This window comes from Triturus cristatus, chromosome 3_2, assembly GCF_964204655.1.
Source record: "Triturus cristatus chromosome 3_2, aTriCri1.1, whole genome shotgun sequence".
Classification (NCBI taxonomy): domain Eukaryota; kingdom Metazoa; phylum Chordata; class Amphibia; order Caudata; family Salamandridae; genus Triturus; species Triturus cristatus.
In genome coordinates this window covers 1205024723-1205049366 of record NC_140584.1, presented here as the reverse complement: position 1 = coordinate 1205049366, position 24644 = coordinate 1205024723, and the positions used below count along the sequence as shown (strand labels likewise).

At 51.1% G+C, this 24644-nt stretch overlaps 1 protein-coding gene and 1 pseudogene across 1 annotated transcript in view; one reads left to right on the top strand and one right to left on the bottom strand.

Annotated features, from left to right (window-relative positions):
- Positions 1-24644, top strand: part of CHPF (chondroitin polymerizing factor) — a 157490-nt gene that overhangs the window by 81130 nt on the left and 51716 nt on the right. Inside the window, exon 2 of the mRNA XM_085650169.1 lies at positions 12951-13515. Within this exon, the coding sequence (XP_085506295.1) occupies positions 12951-13515 (565 nt within the window). The remainder of the gene's footprint in view (positions 1-12950; positions 13516-24644) is intronic.
- LOC146859453 (endogenous retrovirus group PABLB member 1 Env polyprotein-like) lies at positions 7664-8322 on the bottom strand (annotated as a pseudogene).

The following is a 24644-nucleotide window of genomic DNA, read 5'->3' as shown; positions in this document are numbered from 1 at the left end:
GAACAGAGTTGTGAGGTGTACGGGACACACTGCACAGCTGGAACAGAGCGCTCTTGGGGGTACGGCACACGCTGTATGAATGGAACAGAGTTGTGAGGTGTACGGGACACACTGCACAGCTGGAACAGAGCGCTCTTGGGGGTACGGGACACGCTGTATGAATGGAACAGAGTTATGAGGTGTACGGGACACACTGCACAGCTGGAACAGAGCGCTCTTGGGGGTACGGTGGGACACGCTGTATGAATGGAACAGAGGGAAGTTTGAGATGTACAGGACACGATATACCAGGGAGATCGGCTTGTGAGGGACATTCTGGAAAAGAGCAATGATCCTAGAAACTGGACGTCCTGGGATCTCCCGGGTATGAGAGTTCCTAGGTGCCGCAGCTCCTCGAGGCTGCGTCTCACCTGCCCTCCTTCCCTCTGGTAGTAGGTCGAAGGCCATGGGGTCGTTTGAAGCATGGAGCAGAGACTCCCTTTGCACATGAAGCACACAGGGGTGATGGTTGTATCATGTGGACGCGGCACTTGTGCAGACACACGCACCACACGAGGCACTGCGGCCATGGGTTCTCTCTTCTGTGCCCTGTGAGGGAGGAGCACTCGCTCACCCCATCTTGTGCTAGAGGGACAGACGCATGTAGCACACAGGGGTGATGGCTGCATCATGTGGACGCGGCACTGGTGCAAACAGTGTGCAGACACACGCACCTCACCGGGCACTGCTGGCATGGGTCCTTCCTTCGCACCCTGTGTCCAGATGAGGGAGGGACAGACACCCCGTCCAGTGCTCAAGGGGCAGACACATGTAGTGCACAGGGGTGATGGCTGCATCATTTGGACACAGCACTGGTGCAAACAGTGTGCAGACACGCGCACCTCACCAGGCACTGCTGTCGTCAGTCAGGAAATTTGTAGAGCGCACTACTCACCTGTGAGGGTCTCAGGGCGCTGGGGGTTTGGAGGGGGGAGGGGGGGTTGCTGCTACTGTTTGAATAGCCAGGTCTTGAGTAGCCTCCTAAAGGTTAGTAGGTCTTGGGTCTGCTATAGGAGGATGGGGAGGGTGTTCCAGGTCTTGACAGCGAGGTAGGAGAACGATCTGCCGTCGGAGAACGCTCTTCGGATGCGGGGGGCGGTAGCGAGGGCACGGTCGGTGAAGTGGAGCTGGCGGTTCGGGGTGTAGAAGGTGAGTCGTCTGAGGTATGCTGATCCGGTGTCATGGAGTGCATTGTGTGCGTGAATGAGGAGCTTGAAAGGTGATCCTCTTGACGGGCAGCCAGTGCAGGTCTCTCAGGTGGGGTGTGATGTGGCTGTGTCGAGGGACGTCGAGGATCATGCGGGCAGAGGCGTTCTGTATGCGTTGATTCGTTTGAGCAGGTTGGCTGGGGTTCCCACGTAGAGTGAGTTTCCGTAGTCCAGCCTGCTGCTGACGAGGGCCTGGATGACCGTTCTTCTTGTGTCGGTGGAGATCCACCTGTAGATCTTGCGGGGCATAAGGAGGGTGTTGAAGCAGGAGAATGAGACGGCGTTGACTTGCTTAGTCATGGAGAGCGCTGAGTCGAGGATGAACCCCAGGTTGCGTACATGGTCGGTGGGTGTCGGTGCTGCTCCCAGGGCGCTCAGCCACCAGGAGTCATCCCAGGCTGAGGGGGTGGAGCCGAGGATGAGGAACTCTTGTCGAGTTCAGCTTCAGACGGCTGTTCTTCATCCATTCGGGGACGGCTTTCATTCCTTCGTGGAGGTTGGTTTTGGCGGTGAGGGGATCTTTGGTGAGGGAGAGGATGAGCTGTGTGTTGTTAGCTTAGGAGATGATGTTGAGGTCCTGCAGTCTGGCGACGTGGGCGAGCGGGGCCATGTAGATGTTGAACAAAGTCGGGCTGATGGATGATCCTTGGGGTATGCCGCAGGTGATCTTGGAGGCTTCGGAAGTGGGGAGGCGGATGCTCTGGGTTCCTGCGGAGAGGAAGGAGGAGGTCCATTCCAGAGCCTTGTCTCGGATCCCTGCGTTGTGGAGGTGTGTGCTTAGGGTGCGGTGGCAGACCGTGTCAAAGGTGGCTGATAGGTCCAGGAGGATGAGGGCCGCGGTTTCGCCGTTGTCCAGCAGGGCCCTGATGTTATCGGTGGCGGCAATGAGGGAAGTTTTGGTGCTGTGGTTGCTGCGTAACCCGGATTGGGACAGGTCCAGGATGTTCTCCTCGAGGGAGCTGGTCAGCTGTTTGTTGACGGTTTTCTCGATGACCTTCGCCGGGGACAGGAGCAGGGAGATGGGCCGGAAGTTCTTGAGTTCCCTCGGATCTGCCTTGGGTTTCTTGAGCAAGGCGTTTATCTCTGCGTGTTTCCAGCTCTCCGGGAAGGTCGCGGTCTCGAAGGAGATGTTGATGGCCTTGCAGAGATGGGGTGCGATGGTGGCGCTGGCTTTGTTGAAGTTGTGGTGTTGGCACGGGTCTGACGGGGAGCCAGAGTGGATGGTGTTCATGTTTTTGATGGTGGTGTCGTCGTTGATGTTAGTCCAGGTGAGCAGGGGGCCGCTGTGGGTTGTGGCTGTGAGGTCTGAGGTGTCGTTGGCTGTCGTGGTTGTCTGGTTGTCGAAGCTGTCCGGTTGTCGAAGCTGTCCTGTATGTCTGCGATCTTGCGATGGAAGAAGGTGGCAAGGGAGTTGCACAGGTCTTGCGATGGTGGGATGTCGTTGGAGCTGGGGTTGGAGAGTTCCTTCACGATGTTGAAGAGCTCTTTGCTGTTGTGTGCGTTGTTGTCAAGGCGGTCCTTGAAGGAGGTCCTTTTGGGGGATCTGATGAGGTGATGATGTTGGTGCATGGCGTTCTTGTGGGCTGCGTGGTTCTCTGGTGTCTGTTCGCGGTGCCATTTCTTCTCTAGTTTTCGGCATGTTTGTTTGGAGGTCTGGAGGTCCGCGGAGAACCAGCTGGCATTCTTGTTGGTGCGTCTGTTGGAGGGGTTTCTTGATCGGGCGAGAGTGTAGGTGCAGTCGTCGATCCAATGCCTGAGGTTGCTGGCGGCGGTGTTGTGGTCGAATGCGGAGGATGGTAGCGGGGGCGCGGTCGGCGGAGTGGAGCTGACGGTTCGGGGTGTAGAAGGTTAGTCGTCTGAGGTATGCTGTTCCGGGCCAGGGCGGTGTTTAGCTGGTCTTCGGTGATTTTGCTCCAGCTGCGGTGGGGCATCTGTTGGGTGCGGGGGTGGGTTTCCGGAAGGTGAAGTGGATGCAGCGATGGTCAGTCCATTGGAGTTCGGTGGTGTGACTGAAGGAGACTTGGGAGTTTGTGGAGAAGATGGGGTTGAGCGTGTGGCTGGCGCAGTGGGTGGGCGTTGTGACAAGCTGTCTGAGTCTGTGGTTGGCGAGGTTGTCGGTCAGGGTGGTGAAGTTGGTGTTGTTGTTCTCGAGGTGTAAGTTCAGGTCTCCGAGGGAGATGTAGTCCGTGGAGGCGAGGGCGTGCGTGCTGATGAAGTCTGCGATGGAGTCGCTGAACTGAGGCCGCGGTCCGGGGGGGTCTGTAGAAGAGAGTTACTCTGAGGGTGATGTTTGGGTCAGTGTGGCTCTGGAAGTGCAGGTGTTCGGCGGTGCGGAGGGTGTCGTCGGAGTTGGTCGAGACCTTGAGGGTGGACTTGTGGATGATGGCGATTCCACCGCCTACTCCGTTGGTGCGGTCTCTGCGGGTGATCTTGTAGCCGTCCGGGATGGCTATGGCTATGGCGATGTCTGGTGCCAAGGAGTCGTTCATCCAGGTCTCTGTCCGGAAGGATACGTCCGGGGAGGATGTGTCGAGCAGGTCCCAGAGTACGACGGCGTGTTTGCGTGCGGAGTGGGTGTTCAGGAGTATGCATCTGAGGTGGTTGCGTCCTGTCCTGGTGGGCTGGTTGGCGGCTGAGAGGCTGGTGAAGCTGCAGCTCCAGCAGGAGAAAGGTCCTATGGTGCTCTTCGGGGTGGCCAGGAAGCAGGTGTGCGGTCGTCCGGTGTGGAGTGCGTGGAGGGTGTTCGCGTCGTAGTGGCGTTGGGTGTCGTGGTGCTCGCGGGGGCCAGGGGACCTGGTGCTGGGCGCAGTCCAGGCGCGGACGGACTTGCCTAAGGCACGCCTTTGGCACGCCAGTGGCGCAGCCACCATATAAGGGGAGATGGGGGGGGGGAGGAGGTGGGAGCGGGGCAGCGCATGGGCAAGCAGGGGGGCGGGGACGCAGCGGCGGGAAAAACGGTAGTTAGAACAGGGGGAAATAACAGAGGGGCACAGTAGAGGAGAAATACGGGGCAAAAACAGAATAAAAACACAATAACGGAATCGACAGAATAGAACAGTTACAGAAGGCAAATCACAGCAGGTCAGACAGGCAGAAAGGGGTCAGAGCGAGCGCACAGAACCTACGGCTTACCACTGGCCACCAGGGATGAGGCGCAGGTGGTAGCCTGCGGGTGGAGGCGGGCCTCGAACTTCTGGCAATCAGCAGCGGCTGGCTCACGGGACACGGACGCACAGGTGGTGCTGCACGGCGTGGGGAGCGACCAGCCTGAGAAAACGGGGTCAAGGGTGGCTCATGGGTCCTTACTTCGCACCCCGTGTCCGAATGAAGGAGGGACAGACGCATGTAGTGCACCGGGATTATTGCTGCATCATGTGGGCGCAGCACTGGTGCAAACAGTGTGCAGACACACGCACCTCACTGGGCACTGCTGGCACGGGTCCTTCCTTCACTCCCTGTGTCCGGGTGAGGGAGGGACAGAAACCCCGTCCAGCGCCCAAGGGACAGACGCATGTAGCGCCCAGGGGTGATGGCTGCATCATGTGTTGATGCGGCACTGGTGCAAACAGTGTGCAGATACACGCACCTCTCCAGGCACTGCCGCAAACAGTGTGCAGACACACGCACCTCATGGGCCCTTCCATCACGCACCCTGTGTCCGGATGAGGGAGGGACAGACGCATAAAGCTCACAATGGTGATGGCATTGGTGCCAACAGACGCGGACTGACAGACCTGGGAATCCAGAGAATGCGCCCAGACCTGTAGTGTACAGACCGCAGCGGGCGGCGCCCTTCTCAGAGGTGTGTGCTCTTGTGCACGTCAGCCGAGGGCCCCGGAGACGGACAGCCCCGGACGGCCCCTGCTCCGAGGTGTGTGCTCTTGTGCCACCCCAGCCGAGGGCCCCTCGCCCGTTGCCACGCGTTGGCACATCTCCCAGAGGGGCCCGGCCTGGGAGTTATTCCGGTCTGGCCGCATTCTTCATGGCATCGCCGCCCGTGAGCTTTGTGTGGCGCACAAGCTCCCAGTAGCATAGCCTCGTGGCGCTCTCGGTTGTTTTGGGCCAGTTGCAGCGTTTCCATTGTATCCCGGGGTTTGAAAGTTTTTGTGACGCTGTGTTTAGTCCGTTCCGGCCCATGTACAGGACTGGTGACTCTCACACGTTTGGTGTGTTCTGACCCGTGTACACGACTGCATGACTGACCCATTCATAGGTCTGCGTGTCTGGCATAGGGCTCAGTGACTGTGGCCTCCCATGCGGAGGACCCCCAATGCAGCAACCTTCCATATGGGGGACCCCCAAAGCAGTAATCTGTTCAGATGACCCCTGAGGTAGTAACCTTTCGTACAGAGGACCCCCGAAGCAGTGTGCAATACGAGGCCCCCAAGAAACTCCCCTGCTGCCATGGGAAGAACTGGACGCAACCCTAGACATTCGCCTGCCATCCTACAGATGACCCTGGAGGGAGACCCCGTCATTCACCGCGTGTCCAGAGCATCCTTCATCGCAGCACGAGTTCCTGCACGAGCATGACCATTTGTGGGGTACCCCAATTGTGTGTTACAACTCAGTGGTCGAAGTGCATTAACAAACTGTGATGTTGCGTGCTATGGGGGCGGGGTCAAAGGCCTGGCAAAAATATTCAGAAACCTTTTTGTCTTTCACCTTCAGGTAACCACATATATAGCTTAAATGAAAAATAAATGCAAATCAGTGTGAAATGCACGATTGTACACTATGAAACCCCTATTAGTTAATGCACTGCAGATGTTTGTATGTGTAACCAGAGAGCCACGGAATTGTATCCTGGCTGGTGCGTGGAGACTAGGGATTTGTGTATGTTTAGTGCTACAGGGTCCCAGTCTGAGACAGAAAGAGGCGTGATTATGTAATTGTAAGTCATCATTTTAATCTTTCATTTCACACAGTATAATATAGGCTTTTGCAAAATGTGCAAAAAGGTTCAAGATAAAGGTGCTTCCAAATCGTACAATTGAGTAATACTCAGACTGTACATAGTGCAAATGTTTCTTAGAACTGGCTTTTGAAAGCGCACTCTTCACAGCTTACCTGGTAGCGCCCTCACAATACTTTTCAAAAATAATTATCGTGTCATCAGGAAGCCTCAAGTGATTCTATCAATTAAAGCTAATATGCGCTTCCAGGCACACTTTACATTTGCAGATTGACCAGTTGCACACATTTACATATATTTCAGGCAGCAGCACCTGGGCAGGAAGGTTTGTTTAGCTGTCTGCCCTACCTCGGTGTCACAGTGCAGGAGACTTCCTGCCTTACACTGCAGCTGAAGCATTTTAGCTGTGGGAACTAACCGTCCCAGGACGGTTGTCTTTTTTCAAAAATGTAGGAGAACTGTTGTTTTCTAGAATTCAAGTATGGGCATGTCATGTCCCTCATAATCCCCCTCCCCACTTCGACCACTGTACAACCACCCTTATTTTCACCACTTGCCCTTTCTCTCTGTACCCCAATATTGACTGTCGAACGCTCCTCTGGAAAGAGAAGCACATTTTGGTGTTTCTGATCATTTTTCAATTAGATTTTTAATTTTAAAGGGTGGCAGTTTCTTTTGAGTGGTGGGTGGTGGGGGAGGGGAGGAGAGCAGCATATGAGGTTCTGTGGTCTCTACTGAGCTGGAGTGAGATCACGCATGTATAGTACTCCAGGCACGTGTGTGGCACGACAAAACAAAAAGACGACAAGACTTCTGTTGGCAATCTAGCATAGAGTTTATAAAGAGCGCGCAGAAGGTCAGTCAGCTCCGTGGAACTGGAATCTGAATTTCAACTTACAATGTGGCGGACAGTTTCTTTTATACCTTTGTAACTGCAAATACGTCATACATTTGCATATTAGATCAATATTTGCTCAAGCACACCAATAGCAAAAACAGCATACGTACGCGTATAGAATAGGATTCATGTGCTCCTATTATAGTTACATTTCCACACCACGGCTGCACTACCGTTGCCCTTAGGTTTTCTTGCACTTTGAAGCCTAGCAATACTCTAATCCCTACACGTCTACTGCTCTGCAAGGCCTAACCTCTCACCTATTCTGTGCCTCTCTGCTGCTTTATCTGCATATTTTCTCATAGACTTATTATTGCATGCAGGCCTGTGACCTTCTAATTCTGTTGTGTCTAATTATATTTCCCTATTCTTCTAAAGCTCATGTCTACTTCCTCCCCCAAGGTCCTGACTCCTCTTGTGCTTTCGATTCTACTATTGAAGACAGTTTAGGTCTGTGTTTTTCCTTTAACACGTATCTCGTGTTTCAGCTGATGCTTGCATTGACATTAGTCCTTCATTTTCTACATTTATTATAACATTTCCCCTTTAGTTGAAACTTTCAACTACTTCCTCACCTTCCCTTTTGCTTGGAGTCCTTAATGTTTATACATTCTCCTCAACTTTCTGCATTCTATTGACCACTCTAGTAGTGAACATCCCTCCTAACTCCTGACTAACGCTTCTACAATAACCTATCACTACCTGGAGTACACAGAACATCAATAGCAATATTACAATAACAGGCAACAAGGCCTTAAATAGTCCTGACATCCAGGATGGTACCCATGCAACCCGCTCTGAAAACCATTTGTCAGAGGCACCGCTCCTCATCCACCATCTTCTTTTGCAAGGTATGCTGAGTTTGTATGGCCTCTGTTAGTGTTCCATTATCTGCGCCATTGGCTGGAATATACGTGCAGCTAGCAGTTTGAATCTGGTCACATACTCGTCCTTCCATAGCCGTCGTTAAGTCTAACACATATCTGTGCTGCATAATCATTACTCTCATTGCTCGCAACTCTTCTTTAATCGCGTTGAAGCGATCCTAAGTGGCGTTGATGGCTTTCATCAATTCATCAGTTAACCTGGAGCCAACGTGCAGTCACTTTTGCTTGAATGAACGGAAGGATGCTTCCAAAGAAGATTTGAGCATCCTTGAATAACCTGTGCTCTTGCAGGACTTCTTCCCAGGCTGTAGTACCGAAGCACTCTACAGCTCTCTTCCTCCGATGATTGTGAAGCAGGGCCATTGGACAGCTCATGCGATGGTCCTGCAGTTCAGAGATGTCCACTCCTGGAATCACCAGGGAGGAGGTGTGCACGGTCACCAAAGCACAGAGGCCTGTCCAACCTGAAGGAAGTCGCGTATACAGCCACTCACCACAGTTCCAGTAATAATCCATTAGGCTAGAGGTGCCCCTTTGCATGTCAGCCTTATATCTTATAACATTGCAATTGATGTTGTTTCCCACCTGATCCTTTCCATTTTCCCTGAAACCCATAGAAAAAATAATGCTTTTTCTCCTGCTTGAAGAGTTGTAGGTGTTTTTACCAAAGTTAATCTAGTTGTTTTTATCCCACACTGCCTAACACTCCTGTTGTATGCTGTTGTCAGTTTGGTTTCCCTTCTGTAGAGAAAGGGCCCTGCACCAAAATGTAGTGCTATGGTGCCAATTACCATGAACGTATACTGATCCAGTTACTCGGAAATGTGGCCTTTCATGACAATCCATTCATTGAGCTGCCATTTTCTTCATTATGACGTATGAGCCCCTTCAAATATGTGAGTTCAGCATGTCTGCTGTATAAAAACTCTTGTTTGAGATTATAGTCCTTACTTTTGCTCCATATATAATACAAATCTAGCCTCATATAGGAAACACGGCCCATGACATGCCTCTTAGTTCATTAACAGCATTGTCATCAGGGCTGGGGCAGGAATGTTTCTCAAATCATGTTTAAAAACTATCACTTTTAATAAACATAACTAAAGCATTAAGTGGTAGCACCTTGTTTGCAATCAGCAGGTTTTACATTGAAATGGCCACACAATTTCCCACTGACATGTGGTTTTACTGATAAAACTATATAGTGTACAAACAATGTTGGGAAGTAGAGTTTCTGCAAATGTGTCATTTGCACATCACCAAGTAAAGGTTTCTGATTTGTTTTGCCCCTATTTAACTCTTTGCATCACACTTCTTCATAACAAAGCAATTGTAATTTCCAATATATTTTAAAATGTTTGTAATATTAATTTACAGGCTATTTATTTAAATGTTAGCTCACTTGACAAAAACCTCAAACTGTAGTAAGAGAGAGGAAAAAGTAACTCAATTTTCCAAGCGGCTTAATAACAAAGACAAACTGACATTTTACCTCTTTCCTTGAACAGACTGCAAATGTGTCCAGATAAAAAACAGATTTAATGGCATCTTTATTGCTCATTCAGTGTCTGAATGAACAGAACACCTGCTTCCCAGCCTGTTTACTTGCCATATGGGGCTAGTAGGTGCTAAAAAAGCTTTGATAAAACTTCACTCCCAATTGCAAGTGTGATTTTTAGGTCGAGCCTAGGGCACAGCATGCTGTATTAGAGTATGCACTATAAGCCCTGCCCACTCTCCGCCCATATTTTTAATTGGCTTGTGCCATTGTCCTTCCTAAACACCACCTTCCGATTTATTGAGGCTTGTTAGTTCCCCCTTGGTACCGCCTTGTCTCCTTTAGTTACCGCCCATAAAGACTGGACTTTTCACTTCACTCGTTACACGGAATGCTTGATTTAGTATGTGAGCACTATTTTCTATTATGTCTCTGTAGGACACAAATCTATGCAGGCAGATGTGGATTTGTTTTCGCTAATATCAGATTAACAAGCATTTGCAATGCAATACGTCTCGCATTTAAGAGAGTTTGAGCTATTGGCATATAAATGACAATTACTTTTATTTATGTGTTGTGAAAACCTAAAGGCAATGCTTAAACACGCACTTTGTACTTCTAGTCCTTGCTTATGAGAAGCAAGGCTGCAATAACTGCGCCTAGTTTACTACCAGCCTTGCTTCTGGTAAGCTAAGACTATAAATACAAAGTGCGTGTTTACGCACCGCTTGCACGGTTAAAACAGACAAATAAAAGGCATTGTTATTTACAACGCCAATCGTTCAAACTCTCGCAAATGTGAGACATATTGCATTGCAAATGCTTGTTCAGTTCTGATTTTAATTCAATCTCATCTGTTACCTGCCACAGTGAATTATCAGTCTTGCTCATAGGAAATTATTATTATTATTCTTTAGGCCTGGCTTTGGACGTTTTATTTTGGCTCCCTGTTTTTAAATGAGATAATGTTTCCCCACTTCCAGGATACCTTAGGGGTTTGTAATGAAATACCAAAAATATCCTTTTTTCCTCGCTTATACCAGACTGTCTGACAACCAGCAGGAAACCTTGCCACTGCTCTATGATTTGTCTGTTGTGAATATGCAGTTCTGTACTCTGTCATCCTCCTCGTTCATGGAGGGATATCTACTTGCAACCAAGTTTTGGACCGTGCTCAGGGCAAGGTCAATTGACACCAGCAATTCAGCGGTCCCATTACCGAACGGTCAGACTCTACAACTGATGCTTCACCCTCTGTGGCTGTTCCTTAAGGATGCCTTCCAGATATCTTAAATCTAGGAATTCGGGAACAAGGTGTCTGACTTATTCAGAGTAAGACCTGCCGGCGCGATCAAATGACCATCTCCTTACTACGTCAGACTTAACACACTTGTTACCTAGTCCTGTCTCACTATGTTTTCACTTGCCCTCCAGTTCAAACCGGGATATCTGTGGGCACTTCCCGAAGAAATGGCCCTTCCAGGAGTTTGAAATAGAAGACAAAAGAGGTACGGTGTTCCTGGGTGGCAAGTTGGCCACCTGGTGAGTACTCAGAGTGGCGGGGAGGTGGGAAATACCTCCTTTCGGAACAGGACCCTCACACACCCAGCAAGCTAGGTGTCCTGCTTCATCCTATGGGTCTGCTCCTCGTCGAGCCGGCGCTGCAATGCTCGACGGGCACCCATAAAGGGGCTCTTTATCGGAGATCTTTTGTTCCTTGCCGTATAGGTGCCGTGGGTGTGAGGGGCCTGGTAAGATGTAGATGTGGTGTGTGGGTTAAAACGGGTAAGAGAATCCTCTATGATTATTTTAATTGTGGAGAGGTCACAACCTGATTAAAAAGTAAAAAGGAGGAGGGCGACTATTTTGTTTTAATCTGACAAAAGGTACGCTCTACCCCTTAGTGGTCAACAGGTTTCTCGCCTATAAAATATCTCTAATAGATCAGTTGGCGATTCCTCAGGACCTAGTGACTAAATGAAAACTATCTACAGTGTGTGGTTTGTCTTCTAGTTCTACCCAGGGCAAGTACAGTGGACCTTTATCAAGCCCTCATTGTTCCCCTTGTTATTTACTACCTTCCAGGAGTTTCCGTCCTCGGTAATACACTATTACCTCCTAGATAACTCTCTGAAGGAGTGTCTCTTCCAGGAGCTGTCTCCTGGGTAAAGCACTGCTGCCTCCTGCTCTTCCCTTCCATTTCTAAGGAGAGTGGGTTCCACGAATCACCACTTTGAATTTCTTTAAACATATCATTGCATCCCAACAAAAGAAAAACAAAAACCCCATGCATACTTTTCCATACCATGATTGCCAGAGAATCATGCGATTTAAAAAATTTTAAGGTACGAAGTTCGATCTCTCCTCCCCCCTTTTTTGACTGCAACCTGAGATCTTACCCGCCCCCTCTCTTGAATAGGCAGACTTTAGCGTAACACTCGTCTGCTTACCTGATATGTTTGTGCCGTGTCTATTCAATTGAGGGCCGGCAGCATCTCCCTCAGGTGCAGTCTGGGAAAGTTGATATGGCCTGCTGACTGCCTCTATAAATGTTGCTGAACGAAAAAAAAGACGACACGACTTCTGTTGGCAACATAGCATAGAGTTTACAAAGAGCGCTCGGAAGGTCCGTGGAAGTGGAATCTGAACTTCAGCTTAGAATGTGGCGGACAGTTTCTTTTGTAACTGCAAATACGTCAGATTTGCATATTACATCAACATTTGTTCAAGCAGAATAATGTATCAAAAGCTAATACTTTCTGCAAAACAGCTAATCACATGTTTATGGAATGCGATTCATGTGCACGTGTTATAAGTACATTTCTACACAATCTCCCCACTACTGTTGTCCTTGGCTTGTCTTTTGCTTTGGAGCCTAGCAATACTCTACTCCCTACACGTCTTCTTTTATGCGGGCCTGTGACCTTCTATTTCTGTTGTGTCTAAAATAATTCTCAATTCTATGTCCACTTCCTCCCCCAAGGGCCTGACTCCATTTGTGCTTTCTTTTCTACTATTGAAGACAGTTTAGGCGTGTGTTTTTCCTTTAAAATGTACATATGTCGTTCTGCTGATGCTTGCATTGAAGAGAGTGGACCCTCTTCATTTTCTACATTCATTATAACATGTACAGACTTCAGAAGCCCTGGTGCACACGTTCAGTGTTAGCAGAGCGTATCACCACCCCTTGCTAACTCTTTCTGCTTCTAGATCACACCTGTAGTTTTAAGGGGTTGCAGTAGTGTACCAGCAGTATATGAGGGTCCATGGTCTCCACTCAGATGGAGTAAGGCCAGGCATGTACAGTAAGTACTTCAGGCACGTGTGAACAGACTCCAGAAGTACTTGTACACATGTTTCTAGATTGCGCTTGTAGTTTTAAAAACTGGGGGTAGTGTGTCTACCAGCAGTATATGAGGGTCTGTTATCTCCACTGAGATGGACGGTTAGGAGAGCTCAGACCCTTGCACTTCTCACCACCTCCTCTTTCTCTTCCCTCCTCCAGGTCCAGGTACATCAGCACGGAACTGGGGATCCGGGAGAAGCTCTTTGTGGGGGTCCTCACCTCGAAGACCACACTGGGCACGCTGGCAGTGGCCGTGAACAGGACCCTGGGTCACCGGCTGGACAAGCTGATCTACTTCACAGGCATGCGCGGGCGCAAGGTGCCCCATGGCATGACGGTGGTCACACATGGCGACGAGCGCCCCATCTGGAACATGTACCAGACGGTGAAGTACATCCTGGACCACAGCATCAACGAGTTCAACTGGTTCTACTTGGTGCAGGATGACACGTACACTGAGGCCCACCGCATCGAGCACCTAGTCAGTCACCTCAGCGTCGACGCCGACCTGTACATGGGCCGGCCCGAGGAGTTCATAGGGGGCGACCCTGGGGGGCGCTACTGCTACGGGGGCTTCGGCTACCTGCTCTCTCGCATCCTGCTCCTCAAGCTGCAGCCTCACCTGGAGAACTGCCGCAACGACATCCTGAGCGCGAGGCCCGACGAGTGGCTGGGGCGGTGCATCATAGACTACACGGCCAGCAACTGCGTGGAAGAGCACCAGGTGAGGGAGTGAGAGGAAATGTGGGTGAAAGGGGCAGTGCTCCTCCAGCACCTGTGTGGAGGAGCACCAGTTGAGGGGAGGAAGGGGGGTGAGGGGGGCAGTACACCTCCAGCAAAACTGGAGGAGCTCTAGGTGAGGGGGCATGGAAGTAAAAGGGAAGGGGCAGTACTCTACAATTGCTTGGGGGACCACCAGGTAAGCGGGTGGGTGGGGCAAGCGAAGGAAGGGGCAGAACTCGCCCACTAACTGCATAGAGGAGCACCAGGTATGAGGGTGGCTTGGACAAGAGAAGGGAGAGGCAGAACTCCCCCCCACTAACTGCGCGGAGGGCAACCAGTTAAGGGCTGCTGGGCAAGCGAGGCAAGGGGCAGAACTCATCCACTAACTGATCCAAGGAGCACCAGGCAGTGGCGGCTACTCCACTAAGGCCGGAGGAGCGTTGCCCTACTGCTCTTTGAGCAGTGCAAAAAGGAAACCTACAATGATAATATATCATTTGTTTGTGCAAAATCTGAGACAGGTTAAGGCTGGGCTGGCAAGAGCAGAGGAAGGAGTGGTTTGCACACTCTTAAGTGCGCATGATGGTTTGTCTGGCCGTCTTAGATCGGCAAAACCGTCATGCGCACTGAGCATGTTCTCCATCTGGCTGTGATGCACAGCCGCGTGGCGAACTGTCCCAGGCACTACTTAAGCGGCTAAACAGGCCGCTTAGACAAATCACTATGATGTTGTTATGCTGATGACAGCAGTGTTTTGAGTGGTTGGGGGAAATCTGGGAGCCTATGTACTTACGTGCTGCCGTGTGAAGAGGAAGTAGCAGAGATGGTGGCGTTCACAGGTAAGTTTTCTTTCCAGCGCGTAGGGGGGAACGGCTAGAGAGAAGCAGAGAAGCCATGGAGATGGGGGGGGGGGGGGGGGGTGGCTGAAGGGAGACAAAGAAGCCATGGATGGGAGACGGGGGATGGGGTGGGGTGGGGTGGGGCTGGAGGGAGGCAGAGAAGCCATGGAGGGGGGGGGGCGGGGCTGGAGGGAGGCAGAGGAGATATGGAGGGGGCCGGGGCTGGAGGGAGGCAGAGAAGCCATGGAGGAGGGGGGGGGGCTGGAGGGAGGCAGAGAAGTAATGGAGGGGGGCTGGAGGGAGGCAGAGAAGCCATGGATGGGAGATGGCTGGAGGGAGGCAGAGAAGCCATGGGATATGGGATGGGATGGGGTGGGGTGGGGCTAGAGGGAGGCAGAGAAGCCATGGAGGAGGGGGGCTGGAGGGAGGCAGAGAAGCCATGGAGGAGGGGGGCTGGAGGGAGGCAGAGAAGCCATGGAGGAGGGGGGCTGGAGGGAGGCAGGAAGAGAAGCCATGGGGGAGCGGAGCCGGAGGGAGGGAGGCAGGCAGAGAAGCCATGGGGGAGGGGGGCTGGAGGGAGGCAGAGACGCCATGGGAGGGGGCTGGAGGGAGGCACAGGAGCCATTGAGGAGGGGGGCTGCAGAGAAGCCATGGAGGAGGGGTGAGGGCTGGAGGGAGGTAGAGAAGCCATGGGGGGTTGCTGGATGGAGGCAGAGAGGCTATGGAGGAGGGGGTGGACAGGAAGGAGGCAGAGAAACCATGGTGGGGGGCAGGAGGGAGGCAGAGCAGCCATGGGGGGCGGGAGGGAGGCAGAGAAGCCATGGGGGGGCGGGAGGGAGGCAGAGAAGCCATGGGGGGGGCTAGATGGAGGCAGAGAAGCCATGAATGGGGGGGGGGGTTGGAGGGAGGCAGAGAAGCCATGGAGATAGGGGGGCTGGAGGGAGGCAGAGAAGCCATGGAGGAGGAGGACCTGGAGGGAGGCAGAGAAGCCATGGGGGGGCAGGGGGAGGTTGCTGGAGGGAGGCAGAGAAGCCGGGGGGGGGAGGGGGATTGCTGGAGCGAGGCAGAAAAGCCATGGGGGGGGGGGGGAGATTGCTGGAGGGAGGCAAAGAAGCCATGGGGGGGGGGGGGTAGTTGCTGGAGGGAGGCAGAGAAGCCATGGAGGAGGGGGTGGACAGGAAGGAGGCAGAGCAGCCATGGCGGGGGCTAGATGGAGGCAGAGTAGCCATGGAGGAGAGGGAGGGCTAGAGGGAGGCAGAGAAGCCATGGGGGGGGGGCTGGAGGGACGCAGAGAAGCCATGGAAGGGGCAGGCTGGGGGGACGCAGAGGAGCCATGGGGTAGGGGCAGGCTGGGGGGACGCAGAGGAGCCATGGGGTAGGGGCTGGGGAGAGTCAGAGAAGCCATGGGGGGGGAGGGGGGCTGGATGTAGCCATGGAGGGGGGGGCTGGATGAAGCCATGGAGGGGGGGGGGGTGGGGCTGGATCAAGCCATGGAGATGGAGGGGGGGGGGCGAAGCCATGGAGGGGGGGGCGAAGCCATGGAAGGGGGGGCTGGAGGGAGGCAGAGAAGCCATGGAAGGGGGGGGGGGGCTGGAGGGAGGCAGAGAAGCCACGGTGGGTGCTGGAGGGAGGCAGAGAAACAACGGTGGGTGCTGGAGGGATGCAGAGAAGCCACAGAGGGGGTCGGGGGGGCTGGAGGGATGCTATGAGCTAGGTGTGAAAGAGTAGGTGTGGAGAAGGGGCAGGGGAAGGGGTGGAACTGGGAAGCTCAGCAGCTAAACATAAGAGGTGAAGAGGGGCTCAGACTGAGGGCCTGGTAGGTAGATGAGGGAGAGCAGTCCAGGGGGGAGGGGCCGATGAGGGAGGGAAGTCCCATGGGGAGGGGCCCATGAGGGTGAGAAGCCCCGCAGGGTGGGGGGGGGGGCTGATAAGGTAGAGAAGCTCTGTGGTGTGGGCAGGGGGCAGTTGTGGCAGAGAAGCCTAGCTGGGAGGGGAACTTGTAGCTGACAATGTGTGTGATGAGGTTGCTTGTGAGGCATGTGTGGGTTTACCTGCCCGTGCGTGAGGCATGGGTGTGTATTTGGTACTTGCACCTCGCCCACCTGGCTAGGAAGGCCCTGCTCCCCTGTGCTGGCGGGGACTGCACGGTGGCTGTGAAAGTGCCCACTGTGGGGTCCTGGAGTGGGGCTCCAGTGCCAGGCACACTGCGCCTCGTAGTTCAGCTCCAAACCCCTGAGAGGTAGGCTCTTTAAGGAGGCACTGTGGGCCTGCAGTGGGCATAGACTGGAGGTCCTGCCCAATCCCAACTTATGAAAGTGGAGCCTCGAAAGTGGACAGGCCGAAGAACAAGAATGGTAGAAGGGCTTCAGTGAGTGAAGCCCCTGCCATGGACGGTGTGTCCCCCCCCAGCCCTCTGTCGTTGGTGAGTCCAGGGTGTTGACTGTTAAGTCCCGTTATTGTTTTTATATAGCGCTTACTACCGCTGATAAGGCGTCAAAGTATTTTTCAGCGAGTAGCGCGCTACTCCGTTAATTAAGTGGATTAGTTGAAGGAAATGTACTTTTGCAGCGTGAATTGTTTTCTGAATTCACATGCTGTGCATCATTCCACCATCTAGTGGTTGGGTCCGAAATTTTCTTTTTTTTTTTCTTGTTTTGGTCGCTGTCGACCACCATTTGGTGCCAGGTACGTCCCCTGTGTGATGTAAGACTGTATCCTGGAGGTCAACATGCGTGGTGGCCATCTTCAGTTTCTTTTTTCTGCAGTTGGTTCTGGAAGAAAGATGGAAAGCTACGAAGAAACGTTTCGTTTTTCCCCAAAAACTTTGAAAAAGAAGATTGCCAAGATATATCATCGATCAACAACGTCATAACCAGAGGCAGGAGCAGGGCTTCGGTTGAACAACAGAGGACCACTCTGGTCCACAAATGGCAAGGTAGGGGTCATGGAGAATACCCCCTTCAAGTTCTGCCCCAATTGCCAACACAAGTATGCTAAACGCGACCCTCCCGACGTCTGCAACCTTTGCCTGCCCGAAGATCATCAGGACAAGGACTGTGAGGCCTGCGCAGCGTTCCTGCCGAAGACTGAGGACACGCCGAAATCCAAGACCGGCCCATTACTCCACAATGTCGCAGACAACAAAGAAAACTTCCTGAGACCTGGGTTTCTCTAGCAATGAGGAATAACATTGAGCACTAGTGAAGTCGGCGCAAGAGGGATCGGACGTCAAGATCCTACAAAGGGACTTCACAAAAAATCCAAGCCGAGAAGAAGGCGAGGGATCCGAAAAAGAAGATCGAGAAGGTAAGGCACCATAAAGATCCGTCGGAACCCAAGGGCCACGAACATAAGGCGCAAAATGCAGCCCCAACGCCGAGCAAAAAAGCGATCGAGGGTCAGCTGCAATTAATGAACCCCACGGAACCCAACAGAAGGTTACAGAGGAGGGAAAATCGCCAAAAACGCGGATGCCAAGGGTCGACACCGAACCTGCAAAAAAGGGCACAACACCGCTGAAGACTAACGTCTACGTCGGGAAGAAACACAAATCTCCGGCCTCCGACGCCAAGAGGGCACTCCAGGTCGAAAGATAAAGACTCGAGGAGGAAATAGCAATGCTCCTAAAAAAGAAGAGGGATTTAGACGCCTCACTGAAGGACTTTCGTTATCCCAAGGACACCGGCTGCCGAAATGGAGAACGTTGATGCTGAAGAGACAGAAGGCGCCGAGGGAGAAGAGAAAGGGATCTTTGACTCGCCTCCAACCCCTGAGCTTCGAGGCGAAGAACCAGAGGTATGCAGAGACCTACCTGAAGAAGTGGAAAACTCAGAAACTTTTGAGGATACGTGGAACGACCTAGACACCAAGAGCCCCGAAGAAATTTGCTGTTACCCTTAGAAAGATTCACCTCCAGATGACATAGCTCTCTATTATGACATTGTAATAAGGGCAGCAAATCAATTTGGTGTACCCTTAGAGGAAGAAAAAGGGGCACATGTTTCTTGCTAGAAACATTGATACCAGCTACAAAAGGAACTTAATACCTTTCTATGCTGCCCAGTATCCTGGATCAAGGCAAAGAAGCCTTCAAGGAATTGGCCTCAAACAAGGGAGTAACCCACAGAGTGGAAAAGAAATATAAACCCTCCTCAAAGGACCCTAAATATATCCAGGGAAGTACAGTGCCTGACTCCATTATTGTCGCCACAGCCAGGAGGAGAGCAAATGCAGTCTCCAACACCGGGCCTCCACCAGGAAAAGAAAGTAAGAGGATGGATATGGTGGGGCGAAGGAGGCGGAAACGCAGTGGTGTATTGCTTACTCTAATGCCCTACTAAATAGATATAGTAACGAAGGCACAAGGGCACCCAAAGCAATTGGTCAGGGACCTTGGGAAGTTGCGTATTACAAGAGACAATGGTCCCTGAAAGCAAAGGAGTATATCAAGCAACAATCAATATAGCCACAATAGGTACTATATTATAGCCTATGTCCAGCCGGACAAGGCAGCTTTAATAAGCAAAATGTCGTGAAGGTGACTAGCTTTATACCAGGATGTTTCACTACCTGTTATTCTCGTCATAGAAACATCGCTTCAATTACCTGTTTGTTTTTTCAAAAATGTATGTCCTCTTGATATGTAAGCCATAGGATACAGGCTTGTGTCTCACCAATATTTTGCTTACATTTTGTTTGATCATTGAAAGACATTTTGCTTATTAAAGCTGCCTTGTCCGGCTGGACATAGGCTATAATATAGTACCTATTGTGGCTATATTGATTGTTGCTTGATATACTCCTTTGCTTTCAGGGACCATTGTCTCTTGTAATACGCTACTAAATAGATATGGCCACCAACAGTGGGATGAGATTGAGGAGTTTTCGAACAAACTCCCTGAGGAGGACAAGAAGAGGGCAAGAGCTATTGTCCAGGAGGGGAAGAACTTGGCAAACACGTCTGAAGTCAGCTTTGAATGCAGCAGATACTGCTAGTAGGCAAGTGTGCACAGGAACCACCCTGAGACAACATGCCTGGCTCAGAATCCCAGGTTTTAAGCAGGAAGTTCAAACCTCCATCATTATTAGGCCATTCAATGGAGAAGCTCTGTTTGGCAAAGAAGTAGAAGAATCCCTTCAACAGATAAAGAAGGACAATGAAACAGCAAGGTCAAAGGGGCCCTGCAGCAAAGGGGTTCCATTAGAAGAGGGGGATTCAATAACGGGAAGCCCACAGGTAGAGGCACCTTTGGTCAAGGACAACAGATGTCACAACAAACTCAAGGGCAGAACCCAAGTCAACAAATGGGTCGGCAGTCAAGCTATCAAGGTTGACTACAACAACCGAAGCAGCCCTTCCGAGGAATAGGCAATGGCAGAGGAAGAGCCCAATCCTCTAGAGGGAGAGGAAATGGGTCTAACTGACTTAAACATAAGGAAGAACCCACAGAAGACACCAGTGTGGGAGGGGGGGGGGGAAAGAATATCCTTTTTCCACAAACAATGGGAAAGGATCACAACAGATAATTGGATATTACATTTGGTTAAGTACAGGTATTGCATAGAGCTAACAAACATACCACCTGCAAGCCCTCCAAAAACAAGAAAATTCATTAAATCAGAACAAACCCTGCTAAACGCAGAGATCAAGGAACTATGCCTAAAACGGGCAATAGAAAAAGTACCAAGACGAGAATGATTCACAGGAACCTACTCCCCATATTTCCTAATACCCAAACCGGATCAAACTCTAAGACTAATCATGGACTTAAGGTTCATAAACAAGTTCATACTAACACAACGCTTCAAAATGTGTACCCTCCAAGAGATAATCCCACAAATTCAAAAAGGGGATTACATGGCAACAATAGACCTCGGAGACGCCTACTTGCATATCCACATTTTTTATTTATTTATTATGAGTTTTATATAGCGCTAACCAGACCCGAAGGTATTGAAGCGCTTTACAGCAAGAATCATTCATAGGATACATTCAGCAATTTAGTATATATAAAGGAAACCTATCACTCGTAAGTTAATATCGCAGTAGACTGTACAGGGACTGTATGAGGTAGTCGTAGGAAACCCCATGACTCACGGATGGGTTTGGCCGGTGAGTGGGGGGCAGGAGGTAGTCACTGCGGAGAGTGAGGTAGAGGTCATTGAGGTCAAAGTGTCTGTGTGCTACTATGGTATGTCTTTGGCGACTGGCTTGTAGCTATCCGTTTGGTGGAGATCGGTTGAGGAGGAAGTCCTCGAGTTGCCTTTTGAATTTTATGTAGGAGGGGTTAGTCCTGATTTGTACTGGAAGGGAGTTCCATATTTTCGGCGCATTTCCAGCAAAAGATCGAGATGCGGTTTTTGGGCTGCGAGATTTCGGGGGGATAAGGAGTAGTGTTTGTGCTCCTCAGGGTTCTTGACTGCCCGGCCTTCTGTAGTTTAGCAGCCAGGTAGGCGGGTTTCCCTGTGTGCAACACTTTATGCGTGAGGCAGGCGGTTCTGAAGCTGGCATGCACTGCGACAGGGAGCCATTTTAGCTCTTTGAGTGCAGGCGAGATGTGATCATATTTCTTTACTCCGGTGACCATTCTAGCTGCTGCATTCAGAGTTGATCTGAGTGGAGCTAGATGGGATTTTGCTGCTCCTGTGACGGTTGCAATTCCGTAGGCCAGTCTGGACAGTGCCAGGGATTATGCGGCTTGTTTGAGGTCACTAAGAGGGATGGAGGGTTTAATTTTGTTGAGTAGTTTAAGGTTGAGAAATGCGCTTTTTGCGGTGTTTTTGATGTTTGTTCATGTCTAGTTTGGGGTCCAGAGTGATTCCCAACGATTTTGCAGAATCAGCTAGGGTGAGGTTATGATTGAGAGCCTCGATGGTTTTTATCCATTCTGTGATTTGGGTATTCTCCTCTTTGTTAGAGATGAGGAGGATTTCCGTTTTGTCCTGATTTTAGTTTTAAGTGGTTGCGTGAGAGCCAGTGCTGGACTTCTCGTAGAGTGATGTTCAGTCTCTGGATGTCTTCGATGGAGGAGTTTTCCAGGTAAATTTGGGTATTGTCTGCATAGAGGTGGAAGGGAATGATTTTTGTTTTTTTAGTATGGCGGTAAGGAGCTCCAAATTTTTGTTGAAAAGTTGTGGGGAGAGTACTGATTCTTGGGGGACACCCCTAGATACAGGGAGTGGGTCAGACGATAAGTTCTTGATTTTTATATTTTGGGTGTGGCGGCACACCTGTGGAGAGAGGGTATCGTCCACTCCTATCTAGACGATTGGGTCATAAGGGGACATTCAAAACAAACACGTCACAATCCTTTTCAAAAAGCGACCCAAACGCTACAAACACTGGGTTTCTCAATAAACCACAAAAAATCTTCAACACCAGAAAGAGAAAAAAACCTTCTTGGGAGCAAGGCTGAATACAACAAAAGCGAGGGCATGCATACCCCACTCAGGCCAGGATACAAGCGATCCATCAAGAAACAACCCTCTACCAGAGGGATCTGTCTCTGACAGTAGGAAGGTCATGAAACTAATGGGCATGATGGCATCATGCATCCCACTTATCTCTCACGCACGACTACACATGCGCCCATTCCAAGAATGGCTTACCAAAAGCTATTCCCAAGCCACAGGAAGTTGTGAGGATCTATTGGTTGTTACTCAAAGGGTGCAAGCAGAGATACAATGGTGGGCATCTCACATCATAGCACAGGGGAGACCTTTCAGGAACCCAACTCCATCTGTGACCGTCACTATGGAAGCATCCCTCAACGGTTGGGGAGCACATTGCCCTCTGGCAAAGCTGATGCTAAGGTCAAAACAAAAAATCCACTTCACCGCCATTTCCCAGGCTAAAAGCCTCTACTACTCAGCCTGTATTGAGCTAGCCAGGAATAACACCAAGGACATTTTCTCCATCGTTCAGAGCTTTATGGCGCCCAAAGCCCAATTGTGTTCGCTTCCATCTTCGAACGCCTGGTGTGATAATCTCTCCAGATTGTTGAACATGCAAGTCTTTTAGTTCGATGAATAGGAGTAAAGATGCACGGAGGAGGGAAGAGTTCAGAAAGAATAATTTGGGAGTTCATGGTAGTAAAAGAGAAAACTCAGTGTGAAGATGGGATGAGTCGAAGAATACTGGTTTGGGATATTGATATCTTTTTTTTTTTTCTCTGTGGGTGAAAAATATATAAATATGTAGATGCACTGTGTCTGAGGGCATATCCCCTCCTGTACGTGTGTCCACGGTGTTCAGTTCTAAGCCCTCTGTGTCCGAGGGCACAGCCCCTCCTGTGGGTGAGTCCAGGGTGTTCAATGTTAAGCCCTCTGTGGCTGAGGGCACCACCCCTCTTGTGGGTGAGTCCAGGGTGTTCAATGTTCATCCCTGTGTGTTTGTATCTGAGAGCAGGGTGTTCAATGCTAAGCCCCTCCTGTGGGAGATTCTAGGGTGTTGAGAGATGAGCCCCCTGTGTCTGTTTCTTAGGTCACAACCTCTCCTGTGCATGAGGCCAGTGTGTTGAGAGCTAAGCCCTCTGTGTCTGAGGGCAGAGCTCCTCCTGTGGGTAAGTCCAGGGTGTTGAGAGATGAGCCCTGTGTCTGTGGGCATATCCCCTCCTGTGGATGAGCCCTGTGTGTTGAGAGCTAAGCCGTGTGTATCTGAGGGCACAGGCCTTCCTGTGGATGAGCTTAGTGTGTTTAATGTTAAGCACTGTGTGTCTGAGGACACAGCCTCTCCTGTGCGTGAGCCCAGTGTGTTGAGAGCTAAGCCCTGTGTGTCATTTTGTGTGTCTGAGGGCACAGCCCCTCCTGTGGGTGAGCTGAAGGTGTTCAGTGCTAAGCCCTGTGGGTTTGTATCTTAGAGCAGGGTGTTCAGTGCGAGGCTGTGTGTCTGAGGGCACAGCCCTTCCTGTGGTTGAGTCCAGGGAGTTGAGAGAGAAGTCCTGTGTGACAGTCTGTGCCTGAGGGTACAGGGCCCCTTTAATAAATGCCAGCTTGGAGGGAGAGGGAGAAACGAGATCTAAGCCCAGTGTTGCTCCCTGAGGGCCAAGTACTACTTCCTCCTAGCCAGCCTTGTGGAAAGGGGAAGTTCAAAGCTTACCCCAGTGCAGGCTGTGAGGGCGCAGGACTCCTTTCATGTAGAAGAGCATTTGAAGTCAGAAGATGTGCCTGGCTGAGCTCAGTGTAGGACTGCTCTGTACCAAGAGCCATGGCTGCCGTGCCGTAACTTTGCCACTCTGCTTGCAGATTTGGGGGCCTCAGTAGGGGGTGTGTCTGCACAGTGCACCTGAGATAGGGCCATGGTTTATGGGTGGTGACCCCTACACCTCTGTAGCCTTGTGCCATCGATGGGTGACCCGGAGCCATTCCTGAGATGGTCCTCCTCCTGCTTGAAGTCTGTGGGTAAGTTGAAGTCCAAGACAAAAGATGGAAAGACGAAGCACTACCTGACCCCATCTCACCACTCCAGCTCGAAAGAGAAGGTGTGAGAGCGTCAAGATGAGCATCACACTCTTAAGTGCTTGGTTTTAGAACTGATACTGCAGGTGCCCTAAATGTTTTAGTCATCGACCCCGCAGAAGATGGTGGCCTTGAAGGAGGCCATGGTGCATATCTTTAATGTGATTCCAGCTCCCTCTGATGCCCTCTGGTCCCACAGAGCTTACAGATGCCTCCAGTCATATTACTGCCTGCAGAGTGTGTCCCCTTGGGACCGGTCACCGGGCCTGTGCTTAGTCCAGTACAGACTTCCACACCGGTTCCCAGCTCACCAGCACCTGGCAGTTCCTAGTGATCTGGAGTTCCTAACTAAGCACCCTCCAACTGAGAGTCTCATTGTGCAGGGATGGACGTGAAAGGTCTATACAAACTCCTCCCCAGCAATCCTCCTCAGATGGAGAATGCAGGATAGATGCTTTTTTGTAAGGGACTGTTTTCTTGCGCAAGCCTGGTCTCTAGGTTCATGAATGCAGTTTGCCTACTGGGCTGGTTCACGCATGCTGTGTGGGACATAGCCAGCGAGATCTTGCCGGTGGTCCCAGGGGACCTCTCAATACAGGATGGACAGTGTCCAGTGAAGTACATAATCCATGCGCTTGGATACTACCACTGCCTTCGCACTGCAGTTGGCACCAGTGCTGTACGCAGGAAGTTTATGTGGATGAGGTTGGCTGGATTGTCTGGTGATGTGCAAGCGTCCCTAATGGATCCGTCCTTCAATTGGTCCAGATTATTTGGGGGTTGGGGGTAAGCTAGACTCCGCTCCAGAGAGATTTGAAGACCGAGCCACTGCATA